The 12,695-nt window shown below is 34.4% G+C and overlaps 1 protein-coding gene and 1 long non-coding RNA gene across 2 annotated transcripts; both read left to right on the plus strand.

Annotated features, from left to right (window-relative positions):
- The first annotated feature begins 156 nt into the window (after nt 1-156).
- On the plus strand, nt 157-987 carry LOC109583383 (uncharacterized). The gene is made up of 4 exons (XR_002185513.1): nt 157-272; nt 330-418; nt 587-656; nt 717-987. It is a non-coding gene; the product is annotated as an uncharacterized LOC109583383 (long non-coding RNA).
- Nucleotides 988-9,465: 8,478 nt separating this feature from the next.
- Nucleotides 9,466-11,637, plus strand: LOC100636374 (E3 ubiquitin-protein ligase TRIM71-like). Its single transcript, XM_003387926.2, has 2 exons — nt 9,466-11,392; nt 11,450-11,637. Exons 1-2 carry the CDS (start codon nt 9,466-9,468, stop codon nt 11,635-11,637), a joined length of 2,115 nt encoding a protein of 704 aa, XP_003387974.2.
- The last annotated feature ends 1,058 nt before the right edge of the window (nt 11,638-12,695 follow it).

Consider the following 12,695-nt stretch of genomic DNA (forward strand, 5'->3'; position numbering starts at 1 on the left):
GTGGTCAAGAGAGTTAAGAAGAAACTTGGACCTAAACCTAATCTGGTGAAAAAGTTGCACTGTTTAATCAATAGCATTTCAATCAACTAATGATACAGTATTTTATTTATTTAATAAATTTCTGATGATTAAAACTAGCAAATTTCTTCGTCATTTCTTTTTAGGATGTTAATTTGGAAGATGTTAAAATCTTTGATCATTTGATGGGTTGTCTCTCTGACATAGGCACAGCCCTGGGTATGTACTATGCAGCTAAAACCCTATAACACCTGGTAACTAGCTCCTTCTCTTTGTGTTGCTCTATTTTTATTAATTTTCATTTTTTAAAGCTGAGCTCAATGAAACTTGCAAGGCTGTGACTGGCTCATCTGTCAGCAGTCATCTTGTTGATGTCTTTTCACAATTTTTGATATAAATAGTCAGTTCATTTTTTATTATTAATTTCAAATGTATAGCTTTGTGCTAGATTGATATGCACGTTTATGATTATTTTTAATATTTATATAGTCATTTCACCATTACATGTACGTGTATTATTATTATCATCATCATCATCATCATCATCATCATTATTATTGGTATTTAGATAATGGAGAATGAAGTAGAAAGGAGTTTGTACATGTGTTAAAATTAAGAAACTCACGTGGTTTGGAAAAGTAAGTACATTATAGTTAAATTTAAATGATTCTTCTCTTATTCTCTCCTTCTCTCCTCAGTTAGTCATGAGAATTAGGACTAGCCAGCCAAACTAATGAACTCGGTTGTGACTTGCTCTGCAATAGCAGTCAAAGATAAACTAGGGATTGAGGCTGGAGTTGATTGACAATGTGAGCAATCAAGTCAGGATTATGAACTATTTATAACAGAAATATTTTTATTGTTGGACAGGACAAAATATATAACTTTTTTATGCACATGTATACCATTCTGTTTGAGCAGCAACAATACAGAAGCTTTATGATTATACATACTTTTGTAATAAATGGATGGAGGATTTGACATTTCAAACACATTCGCATATTGTGCCCAATACAAAATGTACTTTGTAATGCGAAGAATAATTCTTTGCATATCCACTTATCATAAAAACACATAGCCCCAACTAATATGTAGTTTAATCAAGCAATTTTATGTACATTTCTTGATCAAATTTGTATTTGTACAAGTACAAATAGAACAAGTTGTAGAACAATCCCACCTGTTTAAATAAAACTACTAGAGCAGATAGTTTAATCTGGTGGTTGCTGACAATGAACTTGCTGACAATGAACTTGCTGACAATGAATGTGTCATTTGTGTAGGGTGTGCTTTGGAATGTTTCTTAGACTTATTAGATTTGTACTTGTACAAACTAGAATTCAAGGAAGAAATAGTTCAATTCACACATATTTCATTCCCCCACTCTCTATTTGACCCAAGTTGATCTGTATTTTAGTGTTATTGCATCATTTCATCACCCAGTATCTATGATTCACCTATGACTACAGATCCAAAACATCTCAATTCTCAAGTCAGGTAGTAAATTCGTTATGGCCGATAGTTGGCTATGCCCCTGCAATTAAGCCACAGAAGAGGAGAGATATACACTAGTAGACAGGAGCACTCTAGCATTAATAATACATGCCAGAAATTAGTTCAAAATGACAGCAAGTTGACTGGCTCATTAAATTTGATTCCATCTAAAATGTGAGTTTAGCCAAGCCTGTAATTCCTATGACTAATCTACAAGATTTGCATAATTGGAGAGTTTGAGATGCCTATATGAAAGAGCTCATGTTGCATTAGCAAGTAGTATATACTAGATATAGCAAGCAAGAGTATGTCTCTCCTGTTAGTGGTTGTTTTCTTATTCTTCAGTAGCTCCTGCAGTGTCTCCTCTCATCAGTATTACGTGTCTGATGACTGCAGTTCAGTTACTCAGTCACCTTGTAATTCTTTATCAGTGTATGCTGGGAATATGTCTCAATACAATAACAGCATCTTCTACTTCATTGGAACCAGTGACATTAATGATGATGTCAACATGACTGCAGTAAGGAATGTTACTCTATATGGACTGGATCAGGCTTGTCTTATTAGTAGCAGGAGTAATGAAAGGTCTATTCTCATTTATAACAGCAGTCATGTCATTATTTCTAACATGTTCATTAGTAATGTTCATGTCGTTGCTCAATCATCCAGTAATATTACAGTAACTAACTCTTTATTTAATGGAACAGAAGAACCTGTCAATACAATTTTCATGAAATTAAACAATGCTTTTGATATTAAGGTATCATCCTCAGTTTTTGTTTGTTATGGTGTAGTTATTACGTATGAGCCTCTTCCAGTCTGTAGGACTGCACTACCTCATTACTCACTAATACTGACTAATGTCACATTATTTAATTACACTGGGATGGTATTTTATACTAATCATGGTGCCTCGTACAATCTGTCAGTCATCTTTCATAACTATCATAATATACTTTATAGCCTCTCTCGTTTTATTTTGAATGATAGCCTTTTTTCTTTTCATGTTCATAATGCATCATTTCAATCAGTATTATTTGATGCCCCCGCCTTTCATATTAAATTTGCCCAAATGTTGAAATCAGTTGATTGCAAATTTCCTGATATTCAATCAATTTCTACTTTTGTAATAGAGGACAGTATATTTCGTGATAATTGGGATGGACTTTTAATACTTAGAGATGAATACTTACCTGGAACACTTAGCAATCACTTTATTATTATCATGAAGTCTTGTTCGATATCTAACAATATAAAAAGTACAGGCTTATATATTGATACAAAATTTTTGTCACCGGTCCAAATCAAAATAACAGATACTAAACTGATTGGAAATCAAGCAAATGTGATATTAAACAGTAATGCTATTAGTCTCAGTAATGTTATTGTAGCTAACACTCACTCAACAGGATTGTTACTTAGAATATCATTAGTAACAATTGAAAATAAATTAACATTTAAAAACAATACTGGAGTAGTTGGAGGAGGATTATCAATAAATGACTTGTCAAAATTGGTATTAACATCATCAGCTAACTTGGAGTTTATTGGTAACCATGCTTCTTACAAAGGTGGAGGTATCTATGTTAAAGAGTCAGGTAGTAACATAATATTAGAGGCATCAAATATACCTCTTACATTAATAAACAATAGTGCTGCATTTGGTAACGATATATATGGATATACTGATCGAGGAAGCAATCATTTCAACTTGACAAATCCAAACATTAGTTCAACAGGTGATGCACGGAAAGCATGTTTTTGCACTGCTAATAAAAAACAGATTTATCCAGGTCAAGCACTACGGTTTTATGTACTTTTGTTTGGTTATGATTACTTTGGATCATTAATTGCCACTGATGGTATATTGGAAATATATGATGGACTTACGGTTGATAATATATATGCTAGACCTAAGCCTGATTCTATTTGTTCACTGGTTGAATATAAACCAAATCATGCTCCCAGTCATGTAAAACATACCATAGTGTTTGCTACTAACACATCCTCTCTCATTCATTGGGATTATATTGTTAATGAATGTCCCATTGGTTTTAGTACAAAAAGCTCACAAGGTAGATTTATCTGTGCTTGCAGTCAAAGTGTTTCAAGAGAGAATGTGACATGCAATATAACTACTCTAACCATCACACACAATGGTCTACTGTGGATAGGAATGTATAATACCAGTACATCTTTCAATGCTACTGCAAACAATATTGATGCTTGCATTATCAATGAGGACTGCCTCCTCTATTGTTTTCCTAATCCTGTTACCTTCAAGTTGAATGACACTGATACTCAATGTGTGGATAATAGAGGACACAGAATGTGTGGATCATGTACAGAGGGATACAGTCTACTAATGGGATCAAACAAGTGTGGACAGTGTCATGATAATTACATGATGATAACTTGGATTGCTCTGTTTGCAGTGATGGGTGTGCTACTTGTGGTTCTACTGATTGCCCTCAATTTATCAGTATCAGTGGGTACACTGAATGGTCTATTGTTCTATGCTAACATTGTCAAGTTATACGAGCCAGTCTTTTCAAGGAAAGGAGCATTACCAGTCTTGAGTCAAGTGATATCATGGATTAACTTGGACTTTGGGTTCGAGATATGTTTGTACAATGGTATGGACAGTTATGTTAAACAATGGCTCCAGTTTGCTTTCCCTCTCTACCTGTGGATCATTATCATTATCATCATACAATTGTGCAGGAGATACGGTAAAATATCAAGACTGATGGGGTCTCATGCTGTTCCTGTTCTATCTACACTCTTCCTTCTCTCGTATACTAAACTAGTAGGTACTATTGTTATTGTACTACACAAGCGTGATGTAACTCTTCACTGTACAAATGAGTCAGTAAGATCAGTTAGTTTATGGTATGAGGATCCTAATGTTGAATATGCTAAAGGGAAGCATGCTGGACTATTTGGATTTGCCCTATTGGTGTCTGTTTTCTTTGTCATACCATACACACTGTTCCTTTTACTTAGTCCTTTTTATGAGAAGTATCTTTCAAATTACACACTCTTAAATAAATTTTGGAGTCATTTCAAGCCTATTATTGATGCTTACAGTGGTCCAATGAAAGATGAGTATCGGTTCTGGCCTGGTCTACTGCTAGTGGCTAGGATACCAGTACTATTATCAGTTACATTAGTTGACAGTTTCATTCAGTCACAGCATTTTCTATTGTCAATGCTATTAACTGTGTCAGCTATTATGCTATCATTGAGTCATTGTTTTGGTGGAGTTTATAATATAAGAATGAACAATAATATTGAAGTTTGGTTCTTATTAAACTTATGCATCATGGCTTCTTTATCTGTAGCCTTTACTGATGACAGCAAAGTATTGATCTGGTACAATACTTGTTTATCTGTTTTTATCTTTAGTTTTATTTTGATTGTTATGTACCATCTTTATCTGCAGTTATCACGTACGAAATGTTATGATGCTCTAATTAAGAAGTTATTCAAGAAGCAAGATGAAGATGATGATCCTCTTTTAGATGTAACTGAAACGCATAAAACTGTTGATCAACAAAGAAGAGAAATAGTGCCAAGTTCTACTGATTATGTTAGACGGGAATCAGTTGTTGATTTGTTTTAATCTTTAGTAATTTTTTGCTGCCCACATTTAACTTGTTATGCTATCATTCTTTCTTTTCGCTATTTTCTGTCTTAGAAACCATTATTTCTCACTATTTATTATACATAGAATTTTCAGTGTGATAAAAGAATTTTTTTCCCATTATTCATGACATGACATTTCACTCTCTACAACAAAATGTAATCATACCTAATTATGCAAGGTTTAGATCTAGGCTATAGATCTACATGTATATAAACTTCATAATAACTGTGAAATCAGAAACATAATACCTACCTATTAAAGTTAGTAGCTAGCTGCCTCACTCCCACTCGTTAGCATTCTTTTTAAATGGTTAGATATATTTGTTTCCTTCAGTTCCGAGAGAGAAGGAGGCTAAGCTGTATTGTTCTCCATCATAATCTACCTTACAATGTTGCAATATTTGATCATATTCTTGGAGTTCATTCCACTAATTGGTTAGTATCAAGCAATGATAATTTCTCTCTATTCTAGATCAGAAATTACTCAATTTCTTTTAGTTGCTCCTGGTCATGCTAATACCAACATTCAGTTTTAAAGCAGCATTACTGTCTGTCTCTGAGGGTAAGGATCTTTGCAATTTTGAAACAAAGAATGGTTTGGCATCAACCAACCAAGATGTAAATTTACAAAATGTAGCATATACTACTGTTAGTTTTATTAACTGAATTTATAAATAAATCATCCAGATAATAAAATTAAGTAACAATTTCCTTATATACTAGCATACAAGTTTAGAATGTTCTGGTTCTGGAACATTAAAGAATGAATAAAATACAACTATTGAGCAATCTAGAAAATTTAGGATTAAATGACAATATATGAAAACCATCAATAATATTCATAATCAAGAGTGTAGCCTCTAACAATTACAGATATATCATTAGTGACTATGGAACAGTAGGGATTACCCCTATTATCTTGGTTTCAGTAGTAGGAAGAGATTACCTTCAAGCATTTGGTGCTCTTTATACAGAAAGAAAGGTTATATTTTTTGCTTCGATTGATCAGCCATGCATTATTAATACATTGTAAATGGAGGTCCCAAGACCCAATTCAAAAAATTGCTACAATTTTCGCAAGGCTATCATGGCTAATTGCAAATCTGATTAACTATTATGAACAAACTACAACTGATACAGGCACATTAAAATATTATTCATACTTTTTTGCTACAAATAAGAGATATAGATCTAGCAATATCAAACTGTTTGAACCAGGAATGGACACAGCTAAATTAAAAGACCAGTCAGTCATCATCAATTGTACTAAATTTTACGGAATGGCTGTACATAGATTTAAGGTTGAGCAACAGATGGCCCCCACAGTTGATTAATGAGCAATGGTTGGTGATGGAATACATTACTGGAGCTAAAGTAGCTCCAGAGAGATAAAACAAGTGCAAAAAATTTTAAAGAATACTTTCCTGCCTAAACTACGAAAGAAGAATTTTGTGCATGGTGATTTACGGAGTCCTAATATATTGGAGCAGAATCATTGGATTATGATTGGGCTGGTGTTGCAGGAAAAGTTTGATTTCCATTGGCATTGAACTTAAACCTTACTTTAAAGTGGCCAGAAGGTGTTTGTGCAAATGGATCTATAACTTTGGAGATTGATAATGCTATAGTAAAAGCCTTTGAAAAGTTACTGTAGTTACTTACACAGCCAAGAATTTGTGATTGATTCATGAATGATGTCAGCCTGATCCAGCCTAATGCATCCTAAATCATGGATGTTGGGCAGCTAATATGGCAATGAGCATAGCTGAATCTATCAGCCTTGATACAATCATGCTGGAATTCATACTGGTTCAGCCAGAGCAACATGTATGATTTAGCAATGACACCTGAAAGTTTGAGCTGATTCCAACTTCAATTTTTTTAGTTACGGCCATTTTGAAAAAGTGCCAATATTCTGAAAAGTACCTAAGGCTATAGTCCATTGGTTTTTTCCAAAAAATGGCTCCGCAATCTCTTCCAATTTTTATTACATTTTCTGATACATAATGATGTCCTTATGCTGTGTAGAAAGTTTGAGCTGATTCCGACTTCAATTTTTCGAGTTATGGCCATTGTAAAAAAGTGCCAAAATTCGGGAAAGTACCCAAGGCTATATATATATAGCCCATGGTTTTTTCCGAAAAAGGCTCTGAAATCACCCCCAATTTTTATTACATTTCCTGATACATATTGATGTCCTTATGCTGTGTAGAAAGTTTGAGCTGATTTCGACTTCAATTTTTTGAGTTACGGTCATTTTAAAAAAAGTGCCAAAATTTTGAAAAGTACCCAAGGCTATAGCCCATGGTTTTTTTCTGAAAAATGGCTCTGAAATCACCCCCAACTTCTATTACATTTCCTGATACATATTGATGTTCTCAAGCTGTGTAGAAAGTTTGAGATGATTCCAGCTATAAATTTTTTGACCTGCTGGTAAAAAATGAAACTTACCTTTTTAGTGCTTTTGTGTCATCTATCGAACTTATGGCCTTTATAAAACTAAAAAAAATAAAATTTTAACTTCCTGTTCTTGTTCTCACTTTTGAGGTGTGAACAGATCATTGAAAAGGTGACAACAGCTAATATCAAGCTAATTTTAGCTCACCTCTAACCTCTAACAAGATACCTTTCTATTAAGCTATTTCTTATTACTTCCATTAGTACTACACTAAGGACATGATAGGACTCCAAATGCTGAACAATGCTGATAAAATCTAAAGTGTATGAGATACCAGAAGTCGAGCACACCAATCAGTCCGTGTTTAATGATGCCCATCATACAGTGGCTGGACTAGCACTGAACTCTGTGTGTTGTATATTATCACTCTAGAGCTAAATTTGTTGAGAGCTAAATTTGTTACACGTTTCATAATTTTTGTCATATTTCATTAATTTTTTTTCTTTATTTTATTTTTATTAGCTAAAGTATCTGCAGTAGTAATTTGTTATTATTGTTTTTCTTATTGTTTGTTTTTGTTATTGCTAAGCTAGATATACGCTATCAGAATCAGTTATGATTCACTGAATGCTGTTGACTGCAAAACATTGACAAATGTACATGCAGGTAACTTCCTTGCCTAAAACCCATGAACAGCTTAAGCAGGCATTGAACAGAAACAGATCTAGGGTCTTGACACTAACTGCATGACAACTTGCTTAACTCTTACATAACATTAACATCTATACGCAACTTTTAGAGTCTTTGATGTAGACTACTCCTTGAATTATGGACCTTTTACTGCTGTAGGAGCATATCTACATGTATCAATAATAAATCCCTTTCCTTGCTACTACAAAACTCGTGACTTGTTCTTCTGTTTGAATTATTGTGACAGCCACTTCACACATTATCCTCATGTCATGACATCACCAGCTGAGTTAATGTATGTGTGTTTATGCTTGTTGCAATAATAATCAGGTTTTTATTAAAAGCATATAACAAGTGAATTACAAAATCGACACAAATTTAATAATAAATACAAAAGAAATATAAAGCGAGAAAGAGTAATAATACATGTACACGTACAGTTAGTATTTCCTTTCCTCTTCCTCCTCCTCTTCCTCTGATACTACTGGCTCCACTGACCATTGCCACTGTGATCAAACACTTCATTCTAAATAATAATAAAAATATTTACAAATAATAAATAGATAGCTACTATTTATGCATTATGCTATTACCAATTACTCATCAGTTACACACAAGATACAGGTACATGTGCACACATGAGGTATATATGTACTTATTAAAGTACCTGCTTGATGTATCATTACTTCTTCACTCTAATACAACTTATACAAGAATCTATCAACAGCCTCCTCTTCTCTTGTTAATGATAAATCCTATTAGTAATAAATGTTTGTTTTACCACTAAATGTAACAAGAGGAGAGGGAGAGCTTACCACTGCTGAGTGAATACTGTTAGCAAAAGTCAGCAATAAATTGAAAGTTCTGGACACGGAGAGCATCATCTCCATCAATAGCACCCTAGCTGCTGTGGCTCTATCTAAATCAACATCAATAGCATTCTCCTGGCATCTCCTACTCAAGTAACCCAAATGACTGTAGGCTGGGGAATGGTCTGGCTAGCGAGACTAATTCGACGCCATGTGTGACTTGTGGGCGAATCAAAGCCGATTAAATTATTGCGGGGTGTTAATAAGTCAAGCAAGGGATAAGGGCGGGGCTCATAGACAAGCAAAAGAAAAGGCAGCGCCGATACATTTGAAGCAGCAGCAATTACAACTTAAGTATGTTAAATATTATCAGTTACTAGAAGATTATTCACTTTCTCATAGGTAATAATGGCAGAAAACACAAGTCCAGCTATCACTATGACTTGTGAGGTTTGTTCAGAGTATTACACTGACCCCCTCATGCTTCCCTGTCTTCACTCATTCTGTAAGAAGTGTCTGATAAAAGCTAAAGAGAAGCAAGGTAGTGCTGATACCTCATTAAAGTGTCCAACGTGTGACACTAACGTTAATTTACCTGATGGTAACATTGAAGGCCTCACTCAAAACCTTTGGTTAGAACATAAATCAAAAGAGGCTTCAATCAAAAATAAGATTCTCAGCAAGGAAGCAGTATTGTGTGATGAGTGTAGTGTTGATGATTCCAGTGATGCAGCTGTCGTGTATTGCTGTGATTGTGGCCAGTTTCTGTGTGAGCATTGTAAGAAAAGTCATAAGCGGAGCAAGAAAAAAGCCAATCACAAGTTGATCAATTTAGAAACAAAGGAGTCTATTGAGTTGCCTGCTATTAAACATGAGGCAGTTTATTGCATTCAACATTCAGAAAAGCTGACATACTACTGCAAGGATTGTGATAAATTAGTTTGTCAGATTTGTCTTAACATTCATCATAAAAATCACAATTACAATTATTACATAGATGAAGGAGAAACAGCACGTAAAGCATTAAAGGAAAGTGTTACTAGTTGTGATGGAGTCATTCCTCTAGTCACTGAAGCTATTGCTAATGGAGAGAAGATGCTAGAGCAGATAGCAACACATAAAGAAGAAGTAAGGCAGGAAATCAAGGAAACGTTTGAAGAGCTTAAAGCTGTTTTAGATAAGAGATGCAACAATCTACTAATGGAGACAGAAGGGATTGCTAGTGCTAAGAGGAATTCTGTCGAGAAGCAGTTGGACGAGTTTCATAAACTGGTAAAACAAGTTTCTCACGGTTGTCATCTTGCATCATCAGTGAGTGAGCGTACTGATCCAGGTGAAGTTCTCAGTGTTAAAAAGCTAATCACCAATCAACTAGAGGAATGCATTGAAGAATATAAGAAACTACCTTTAGAAATAGAATATAAAAAAGTAGTTTTTACACGCCTTGATAGTACTGCCATTAGCAATGAAATTCATAAATTTGGCAGTGTTTTTGAAGCTGATCCAGCCACATACTCCATTGATAGTGGGTTAGCTATTCCATTGGCAATGGTAAAAAAAGAAAGGAAATTCAAAGTGGCCCTACCAGCAGGCATTGATAAAGCAGCAAGTTATTTGAAGGCTTCCTTTATCAAAAGTGATGGTAGTAAAGAGGAGAGTAGAGTTGTTATAGTGAATGATAACAACACAGCCATTGTATCATGCACACCTCAAAGTATTGGTGGATATGAACTATCAGTGACTACAAGAGGTCACCATATTAAAGGTAGTCCTTATCAACTGTCAGTAAAAGCATCAAGAGACTATACCACACTAACTAACCAGAGATACTTTGATGTAGGGAATGGTACCGATGGTATTGCTGTTCATACTAATGGTGAGATATTTGCTGGTAATTGCATTGATGGGTTTGTTCAGGTATTTAGTGAGGATGGTACTGCAGTGAGAAGGATCGGATCTAAAGGTGATGGTAATGGACAGTTTAAATATCCTTGGGGTTTATTGCTGGTAGGAGACAGGCTCTATGTTTCTGATTATAAGCTTCATCGTGTGCAATATTTCTCAGCTACTACTAGTCAGTATATTGGTCAGTTTGGTAGTTTTGGTAATGGAAATGGACAATTGTCTAGTCCTTTTGGTATGTCTACTGATGGTAAAGGTAACATATTAGTAGCTGATAACAGCAACAAAAGAGTACAAGTGTTTAAAGAAGATGGTACATTTGTACAAGTCATACAATGTGATGGTAATGCAACTGATGTAGCAGTTGATAATGAAGGAAAGATACACGTTACCATTTCGAATCCCAATCACGTTCAAGTCTTCTCTCCTGATGGTAAAACTCATCTTGATACATACAATAATCCAGACGGTAACTTTAATTATCCTCGAGGTATTGCTATTGATGATGAAGGATATATCTTTGTATCATGTAACAATGGTTGTCTTCATGTATTAAGTCCTGACAGGAAACAAGTCAAATTAATCTCAGGATTATCTGATCCAGTGGGCATGGCACTGGATAAGGATGGAAACATTTATGTTGCTGTATTTGGTAACAGTCATATAACGAAATATTAAAGTAATCATTCAATAAAACTGCAATGAATGAGATGCACTATAACAATAATCTTACAATTTTTGTATGAAATGATGTTTTGTCACTCTCTATCTCATTCCCTTCCATCACACACTTTTTCTCCTTTCTCTCCTCTTTACTTTAAGTGTTATCAATAGGTAAAACTAGTCATTTCTAAATAATCACATAAAATTGCCACTGCTAATGGCTGAAGTCTTGATACAATATTAACCAGTGTTGCTGGTACTCCTCCCATATCAACCTAATCAATGTACGTCATGTTTGACTCCACCCACAACCACACCCACCTGCACATGATACATGACTTGTGTGAGTAGTTTTTCTTATAGCGATAAGGTTCAATGACCCACCCACTAGTCATGACCTAGTAAAACTTTGTATATTCTAGTAATCTCGTTACATATCTCTAACCTTTCCTCTTGTACAGTTTCACACTATATTATAATACAAGTTCCTGATCACAAATGATTGTACAATCTAAACCAAATTAATACAAATACATTAATTATTATAGTACAGTATTATACCTGTGCAAACAGTTCTTCATTGAAGAGCACATTTTGAGCTGATTTAAGTATCTGCTCCCATGGAGTTAACATCAACTGTTGCTTATGAAGCTCAATGAAACAAGACGGCAACAATGAATCAAGAGAAACAACCTCTGGAACAAAAACCACATGAACATGTACACATAGATGACATGTACAATCATGTGATAGTCATGTGACATACCATTACCTTTAATAGGTCTGTCTGCTAGGAATATAACTACTTCACTCCTTCCTCTTAATTCTTGAGGTACCACTACTGACAGTATATCATTAGTACCTTCAATTTCTTTATGAACCTCAAACTGAACTGACTGAGCATATAGTGAATCAACCACAATTAATAATGATAGTAACGATTTGAGAAAATTTTTCATTTGTATATTTTTCAGAGACTTATATGTTCTTATGTTGTGCAGCAAGTTTGAGCTGATTCCAATAAAAATTAGATTATTTAAACAAATTTTAAAGATACTTAAAAATTGGGCCGA

The sequence above is a fragment of the Amphimedon queenslandica genome, unplaced genomic scaffold (assembly GCF_000090795.2).
Source record: "Amphimedon queenslandica unplaced genomic scaffold, v1.1 AMPQUscaffold_13309, whole genome shotgun sequence".
NCBI classification, from domain to species: domain Eukaryota; kingdom Metazoa; phylum Porifera; class Demospongiae; order Haplosclerida; family Niphatidae; genus Amphimedon; species Amphimedon queenslandica.